At 49.5% G+C, this 9,183-nt stretch overlaps 1 protein-coding gene across 1 annotated transcript; it reads left to right on the top strand.

Moving 5' to 3' along the window:
- The first annotated feature begins 434 nt into the window (after nt 1–434).
- On the top strand, nt 435–9,183 carry KLF11 (KLF transcription factor 11). Its single transcript, XM_082305569.1, has 4 exons — nt 435–548; nt 2,824–3,078; nt 4,530–5,523; nt 7,572–9,183. Exons 1-4 carry the CDS (start codon nt 507–509, stop codon nt 7,874–7,876), a joined length of 1,596 nt encoding a protein of 531 aa, XP_082161695.1. The 5' UTR covers nt 435–506; the 3' UTR covers nt 7,877–9,183.

Consider the following 9,183-nt stretch of genomic DNA (forward strand, 5'->3'; position numbering starts at 1 on the left):
GAGCCGCGCCCCCGCGCGCGCCCCGCCCCGCCACACCCCCGCGCGCACGGGCATTCCCGGCCGCCGCCCCGCCCCCGCCCGACCTTTCCCCCAGTTTCCAGCGCGCGCTCGGCCCCGCCCCCTCCCTGCCTGCCTTCCCGCCCGCCCTGCCCACGCGCCGCCCTTCCCGCCGGCAGCCCCGCGGCACGCCGCGATCACGCCGGCCGCCGCCGCTCATTGGCCGGGCGCGGGCGGCGGCGGGCGGTGATTGGCGAGGAGCCGCTCCCCCCTCCGTCACCCCCCCCGCCCCGCCCCGCCCCGCCCCGCCCGCGCTGTCTGGCGCAGGCAGCGCTTCCCCGGCGCGCGGGCCGCTCGGCTGCCGGCGGGCGGGGCACGGGGAGGGGAGGAGGAGGCGGCGCCGGCTGCGGCTGCTGCTGCTGCTGTGTGCGCTGCTCCCGCGGCGGCTGCTGCTGCTCCCGCTCCCGCTGCGCCCCGGTCACACCGCCGCCGCCCGCCGGAGCCGCGCCATGCACGGCTCGCCCTGCTCGGAGATGGGAGATGCGTCCGCGGTAAGCGCTGGGCGGGCGGGCGGGGGCGGCGGGCGCCCCCCGAGCCGGGGGCAGCCGGCGCCGGTCCGGCCCGGGCACGTGCTCCGCGGCGGGCAGGGGCGCGGGGACCGTTATGGCCTCCGCGGGGGCGGCGGCCCCGCGGGACCGGCGCTCGCCCGGGGCGGGGGGCTCGGCTGGGACCGTTACCCGCCGCGGGGGCGGGCGGCCGGCGCCGTTGCCGCCGGAGGGGCGGCCGTGCCAGGGCGGAGCCCTCAGGGGCGGGTGTTGCCCCGGTCACCTGCGGGGGGGGGGGGTCGGCCCTCCCGCAGCGGCCGTGCGGGGGCGGCGGCAGGGCGGGAGCTGCCCTCCTCCTTCTCCTCCTCCTCCTCCTCCTTCCCTTCCCGCCATCCGCCCCTCAGCGGCGCCGCCCGGCCGGGGGCACCCGCCGTCAGGCGGGGAGCGGGCGGGGGTGGCGCGGCTCCGCGGGCGGGAAGAGGCGCTGCCTGCCCGCACCGTCCCTGCCCGCACCGTCCCTGCCCGCACCGTCCCTGCCCGCGCGCTGCCCGCGCACGTACGGCCCCGGCAGCCGGCGGGGTGATGTGAGGACAGGCGGGCAGGCGCGGTTAGCCATTTCCCTGGCAGCGGGAGGGACTGGGCTGCACCGCTCGCCCTCAGAAAAGGCTTTTTTAGGTGTTTTTTTTTTAAGCGGGGAATATTTTTTCGTGTTTCTTTAGGGAAAACTGCTCTTCTAAAAACGTAGGATTGGAAAAAAAGATCTGCTGGCTTGGTTGCCTGCAATCACACTTTGAGGAACACTCACAGGCTTTCTGGCTGCTTAGTGCAGAGCTTCGCCTGCCGTGGCTCCTGTTTGACAGGCGGTCTAGGTCCCGGCTTGCAGGCAACATCATTTTTTTTTATTTTTTTCTTTCCCCCGTTCTCATTGTTTTCAGTGGAAATTCTTTAGAAGTCTCTCTCATGGCAGTTAATCTCTTGGATCCCTGTTTTAGAGTGCTTTACCCCTTCCTGCCCCCAGCCTTGACATCTCCATGCGTGGTACCTCTTGTTTTAGGCAAAAGTCCTCTGTGAGTCCAGTACTGGTATTTTGGATCCGTTATGTTTAACGTGTTTGCCATGCACGTCCCTGTAGTGGAGACGGTGTCACACAGCTTTGCATCTTTGTGACACCGTTGAGCCAGGATCATTCCACGTTGCTTAACTCAGTAACAAAACGTGTTGACTTAGGTGTGTAAGGGATGTCCCCCAAGAAGTGTCGTTCCCTCCAGGGCTTCAGGCCACGCTAACGGTGTGGTGGTGCTTTTTTAGTTAAAACTCTTGCTGCAGCGTATAAGCACCCTGTGTAACAGCATTAGGCTCAAGAATCTTGGTCCATGCTTCACAGTGAGTTGGTGTGCCTAATGACTGGAAGAGTTTGGACACCCAGTTGAGACTGAGCTAGCACGTGAGCGATGAACCAACAGCACGACGTGGCTTTTGGAGTCACTGCCAAGCACTGAGAGAGCTTTATGAAGTTTGGGTGTCCTTTCACAGAGAAGTCAAGTGTTTTGCATGCGCGTGTACACATGCATACGCAAATTTTCTGTGATGCTTGCAGTTGGAAGCAAATCAGTACGATTACGTTTGTCATCGTGTTGCTCATAGTGCGTTTCGGGATACCTAGCATTTATGTAGTATCATACCTTTCTAAAGTACAATACAAATAACTCCCCCTGCACTTTGAAGGCTATTTTCCTTCCTTCCCCCCACCCTGGTTTCCCTATTGGTAAAAATAAGATTAAAATACTTTTGCAAGGTGTGGTACTCTGAATCAGTGATCATACCTTAAAACATCTTACTGTCAGCTGAAATTTATCTTCTAAACGTTACCAGAATGAGATTACTGCTGAATAGCAGTTGTCTTTTGGGTCCAGGAAACAGCCTTGTCTAAACAGTTGGAAGTCAGGATTTTTTCCCTCTTTTTGCTTGTATGCAGGCACGGGATGTGTTTATTTAGAGCAACGTAATCCAGGAAAGTAGCTCTGGAAACGTGAGCTACACACATACCTGTTCCTTTCCTGCAAATTGCACTTTTTTTTTTTTTTTTTTTTTTTTTTAAAGAGTAGGAGGGGTGGGAGATGAGCTGGTGGGGGGAGGGTAAGAGTTGAGCTGGTTGGTAAAAGTCTTGCTGTGGGCTGTTTCATCTGTTTCAGATGACCTTCATCGGGAGCAGACAGTATGTGGGTGGTGTCGGCTTTGTTTTCTGACTTGTCCTAATAGCCAGTAATCCGATTACCTTTAGGTTGACATTGTGGACATCTATGAGTCTATCCGTGAAAGGCAGCGTCATGACAGCGAAAGGTCTACCTGCAGCACCTTGGAGCAGAATGACATTGAAGCTGTCGAAGCGCTTGTTTGTATGAGCTCCTGGGGTCAAAGATCGCAGAAAGGTGACATATTAAAGATAAGGCCACTTACGCCCTTCTCGGATTCTGGTGATTTCACAATGCATGCTGAGGCTACGTCTGAATTACCAAAGGACTATTTATCTACACTGGTAAGAAAAACATGAAGGCAAAATAAATATGCAACATCTGGATGTTGCATCTCTGCAATGTTTTAACTTGGCTGGAAAAGATAGCTTGCTCGTGTGTCCCTGTGTACAATAGCTAGTGCTGTGTGTATGTGTGTGTACATAGAACAGTGAGAGTTTTTTAATTGGTAATTGTTTTCTGTATTGTTTAAAACAGATCAAAAATGTAAGTCTATTGGTAGAGATTTTAAGTATTTATTGCTACTACTTAGTTGACAAATTGATGTCAGCGTTGATGGACGTTGAGTTTGGGTTTTGCTGCTGTCTCTGGAATGGCAAATGTAGGAGTTTGATCCCTTATTAAACCTAGAAGCGAAAGCCCTTGCTGACAGGATATTTAATTTGACAGGCGCGCTGAGGATGCTGTCCGGGTGGCTGTTGTAGGTTTCGTGGAGCACTTTGAGTAAGAATGGCAGAATGAGCCTCAATGATTCGGCACCGACTTATCTGCAAGCACCATATGAAAAAGGCTTTTGATGACATTTGGCTTCACTCTGGTCGTTATAAGAGAAAGTACAGGTTACCGTGATGAAATAGACAATTTAATTAGTTTCTATGCTATGTGTTTGTACATGTAGTCTGTTATTTCTCCAGAGCATTGGTCTACTCTGCCTGACTAATGTCGGTTGAATCACAATTTTTTTTGTTGCAATTTATGTTGTAACAAAAGTAGGTGTTAAAAAAGGGCTTGGTGCCACTTGGGTTTCAGACGGTTAAGGCCCATTTTAACGAGTAGGCTTCTAGTATGCCGTTATGTCAGGAAAAAGGGGAATAATAGAGGCTGAGGTGATGTGGCAGCTGGTTGGTGGACTTCTCTCGTACGCCTGCCGCTCAGTGTTGGCACCGTCCCTTGAGCAGCACAGGAGATAGGCGTGAGTTTTCAGTGGTAAAGGAGGAAGAAGAGGTGGTGGCAGCAAGAGAGCGTAGAGAGAAATGGATGAATAAGAAGGGAGAGCGCAGTTCCATTTGTCTTTATCTCAGAAGTAGCCACCAGCTGATGGGGTAATCATTGACAAAAGATCTAGGGCTTGCTGGAAGCTTGACACTGAAATGGTGCAGTATCGCTATCTGTTGCTAGTCTGTTTTCTGTGAACAGCAGAGCGCTCATAGCCTCTTACAGCTGCACCCATTGCTAAGGAGAAAGGAACGAGAGAGTTTTTTGTAGCTCAGTGAGTAGATGTGCAATGTTTTATGCCGGTTTACATCTGCCTCATTGCCTTCCTTCTATTAACGTGTTTTTGAGCATACTCAGAATGGCCATCAGATGAGGCAATGTATCCTTTAATCAGTTTGTCCCAAGAGGCAGATTCTGAGATTCTGGGGAGGGGGTGTAATTTTATTTTTCACAGTAAAGATAGTGAAAAACTGTGCTATGAAATTACACTGCTGTATAATGGTGTTTTCTTTTTTTGCAGTGCATGACCCCTCCGCACAGCCCTGACTTTGTTGAGATTTCAGCCGCTATGCTCCTCTCCTCACAAGTCACTTACTCCAAACCCAGGACTGTCATGGCAAGTACAGCTGCCTGCTCAGTCACATCAGCGACCGGTGCCTCTCCCGTACCCAAGCCATCTGTTATCAACATGGAGCGACAGTGCAGCCAGAAGCCGGTGATGTCTGAATCCTTTGCCCCTCAGCCTTGCAGGGCCATGGCAACAAGCGTCATACGTCACACAGGTGATAGTTCTGCTTACCATCACATTCCTGCTGTGCAAGAGAAAACAAAGGTAACTTCAGGCTACAGCACTTCCAGAGACTTGTGTGAAGCGGATGACCGAAGACATTCCAGACTGCCACAGGACACGTGTGCTGCAGATGATTTAATTAACAAAACCTCTCCGGTACATCAACCTTGTGCACATGACTCCGGTGATATTGTGACCAATCAAGGACAACTACCAGTCCGGCCCGTTTCGCCGCAGGCCCACTTACCAAAGAATTGTGAGAATGACTTGCAAAAAAGAGCTACCCCAGTGACACCTGCCCCCGTTTCAAGTCCCCAGGTTCTCTGTCAAATGATCCCTTTAAATGGACAAAGCAGTATGATCAATGCCTATGTCAAGCCTTCACCTCCAACAGTCTCAACTCCCATGAAACCTATTTTACCGCAGACAGCCCCGCTCTCTCAGCCCGTACTCATGGGATCTTCTGTGCCTCAGGGGACCGTCATGTTGGTTCTTCCACAGACTGCTGTCACGCAGACACCGCAGTGCCCGCAAACAGTAATGACTGTTGGGAACACCAAGTTACTGCCCCTTGCTCCTGCTCCTGTGTTCATCGCTTCTGGTCAAAGCTGCACCCCCCAGATGGACTTTTCTAGGCGGAGGAATTATGTTTGCAACTTCCCTGGGTGCAAGAAAACCTATTTCAAAAGTTCCCACCTGAAAGCCCACCTTCGCACCCACACTGGTGTGTACGACAGGGCGGGTCCTTTCTCGCTCCGGCACTGGCTTGTGTTGGGGTGCTGAAATGCAGATTTTTGGGGGGAGGGGGCAGGAAAGGGAAGAGGCAGGTGATCAGGAAACTTATGCTCATCTCAGAGAAGTGAGGAATGTTCATTCTCCGTGGGCAAACAAAACAAGACAGACTTTGTTCTGAGACCTCAGCTGACCCCCTAGTGTTAGTTGAATTTCACGTGCTTTAGTTGGAGCGAAGCTTTGCCGTCTGTGCGTGTGTGTTGAGATTTGCGTGGAACCCTGCCATCTGGACTAGATCGAAATGAATTGTGCAAGTCCCTTTTTTTGGGGCATGGAGAGGTCTGGTGTAAGCAAACCATAGTACGGGTAGTTGGTCTTAATTGTTACGTGAGTAAAAGAAAAGAGAGAAAGTCAGAAGCTGCACATTTTTCCGGAGTGTTTTTTAAGGCTAAGTGAGAATGCATTTAGATTTTGGGATGCTGTGTTAGGAAGCAGAGCTGCTACAGGAACATAGCAGTTTATTCAGTTACAGAAAGGGAATTTGAAAGGCAAATGAAAATTAATTGTAATGAATCTGAGCTCATTTTCTCCATTAAAATCTGGTTGATGTGGAGACAGTATACATGTGTTTTACTTATCCTTTTTCTAGCTCCAAGATCCTCTTAAGTTAACACTAACTTTGAGTTCTCAGGGACTGTTTTTGATGTTGAGGGACAGGTGTAGTGAGAGACTGGTACAGAACAGCTCATTGAAAAGTTTGTCTAATTTTGTTTTTCCTTGGCTTTTTTCCCCTCACCCTTCCTTGCCTCACAGACACTGTGGTTTATTGGATGTCAGCTTCCGTGACAGGATTTGCATTAGTTTGCCAGCTTGTCTTTACAGTTCCTTTAGGGAAAGAGCTTAAACCTCATATGAAGCTGATAATCCTTGTAAACCAGAGCTCAGAGGTAGATGATGCTTCTGCTTCTGGCTTGAGAGTGAGTGCTGCAGGCTGCTGAATTAACCTGGCACTACAGGATAAACATAGACTAGCAGCAAGTGTCTCGCTTTCAGCATGTGCTGCTGCCGATCCATAGGGAAGCTGTGTGTCTCCCTGTATCGCGACTGGGACTAGGACGTCTATGGGAGGTGAAGCACACTGACCGCTCACTAGCCAGTCCACCTTACGGGATCGAGGGGCAGAGTAGTTTAGCGTTCTCTTTCCACTTTTGTCCTGCTCACTGAGTAGCTAGGTGGTATCATGCATACCAGACAGAGAACTTTATCCTCTCTCTGAAATAAGAACAACGCTTCTGTGGTGTTTCCTTTGTGCTGGACACTTTTGTTCTGCTCCAAAGTGTTACCATAAATTTGAGTCATGTGGTAGTTGTTTATCTTGAGCTTTACGGGGGTTGCAGGCGGTAGATCACATTGCTTAGGATAGGTTTGACGTTAAGCAGTCGCCCAGGACCCAGGACGAGCAGAAGCTGACGTGGACAGCCTTCCTGACTGCTGTCATTCCTGGGCATGCAGAACTCCCCTAGCTGTCTGTTGGACCTCGAGCTGCGTGGGGGTGGCAGGACAGGCCGTTCCTCCGTAGTACTCGCTGGGGCAGCGTGTTTGTGCGCGGGGCTGGATCGCTGGAGCGGCAGGGCTCTGAGGCTTGATCCCAGGCTTCCAGTTTGCCCGCAGTGTTTGCCGATGACACGCAGCAGCCGTAGAGCTGGGGATGGGGGCAGGGGAGTGCTTCTAGTTCAGTCAGCAGATAAGGTAGCTTTAAACCCAGTTTGAAGAAAAAGATGAAGAATCTTGGATAACTGGGGTTTTGGATAACCGAAAAAAATAGACTCAATTAAATAACATTTGAAGAGTTATGAGGGAATAAGTAGAAACAATACATACGGTGTTTCTTAGGAACACAACTTAAGCCAATGTTGACTGCACACATGAGCAGTTCTGTGGAATTCATCAGTTTTTGCAAGGCAGGATGTAAGTTAGTTCTTTGATAAAACTGTAGCACAGCTTCTCAAAAGTAAGTTATGCTTCTTTTATGTCCTGCAGGAGAAAAGCCTTTCAGCTGCAACTGGGAAGGCTGTGACAAGAAGTTTGCCCGCTCAGATGAACTGTCACGCCACCGCAGAACTCACACGGGAGAGAAGAAGTTTGCTTGTCCTGTGTGTGAGCGTCGCTTCATGCGCAGCGATCACTTGACAAAGCACACCCGCCGCCATATGACCACAAAGAAGATTCCCAGCTGGCAGACGGAGGTTGGCAAACTCAACAGAATTGCCACGGCAGAGAAACCGAAAAGCAGCAGTGCTCTGAGTATGCTCATCCCCGTGCCATCGTCTGTCTGTCAGGGCTAGTGTGAGGAAGCACCTTCTCTACAAACTTTCTGAAGATCAGGAAGAGCTCTGATGGCTTCAACAGAAATGACAATGGCTTTTTTCCCCCGTGTTGTGCATACTTTAGTTTCCTTCAGTTTAGATCCTCTGTTAATAATGCTATGTGAGAAATCTATCATATCTTTCCTTGTCCCTTCCCTATTTGTGTGTTTTTTTGGTTTTTTTGGTTTTGTTTTTTTTTTTTTCCCGATACTTGGGCAAATGCAATCACCAGCACTTCAGGAAAGCAGAACTCTTTGGAAATGATTTTGGCAATAGGTTAAAAAAGTCACTTGTAATGCTTGCTGTTAATATTTTGATGGACAGTAAAACAGGGTGATTTTTAATTTTTATACTAGTATTTTCTATACCAAATATATTTTGTATTTATTCATTTTGGTCTTGATATGCAGGCAAATTACTTGACCTGCATTAGTAGGGGTGTGCAGGATGAGACCCAGAGTTTTGGAAACTCCTTTTCAGTAAACCTAAAGAATGGCATTCAGAGCATTTTATAAACCCATAATATTTGATAACTCATAGTGGTTGGGATTTTCACACTTGCAGATCCTGATCCTGCAATGGGCTGGTGCTGTTACACCCTCTTTACGCAGGTGACATTGGAGGTTTGAGATCAAAGTGTGTCATCATTTTTAAAACAAACCAAACCAGAATGACTTTCTTTCAGAAAACAAGTGTTGAAATCCTTAATGTTTTGTAAATCCATACCTTTTGCAAGTGGAAGCCGTTGTGACTTTCAGTAGAAGTTTGACATACTGGGCATTCCTGGGTCCACACTCCACTGGAGCAAAGTCTGGAGGAGCCAGACTCCTCTGATGGAGGTAGAAGCACAAGCACTGTTTAGAAACTTTGACACTAAAAATTATGCTTTACTTTCAGTCCTACTAAACCAGCATATCAAAATCTACAGAAAAATGCAAAAATGGCGAGATAACCCGTGAATAATTAGCTGGGTCTCTGCTTATATTTTTTTTTTTGAGTACAGGAGAAATAGAGAATTAAGGTTTTTTTATGTATCGTGGATGCTTGTGCACCTTATAGGAAATTGTTCAAGGCTTTCATTTACCTGTATCAAAGCACGAGAGGAAGTACTAATCGTGTCTTGACTTAAGAAATAGCCACCATGTCAACTTGATGATGCTCTTCATGTGGCCTTATACTGCTCCACAGTACTTTGTATAAAATCACCCTTTTCTATTAAATGAGATACTCTCCCTGTTGAATGGATTTTCTTTTACACCAAGTGTAAATATGGCTAAGAAGTGGAA

This window comes from Platalea leucorodia (assembly GCF_965183815.1).
Source record: "Platalea leucorodia genome assembly, chromosome: 3".
NCBI classification, from domain to species: Eukaryota; Metazoa; Chordata; class Aves; order Pelecaniformes; family Threskiornithidae; genus Platalea; species Platalea leucorodia.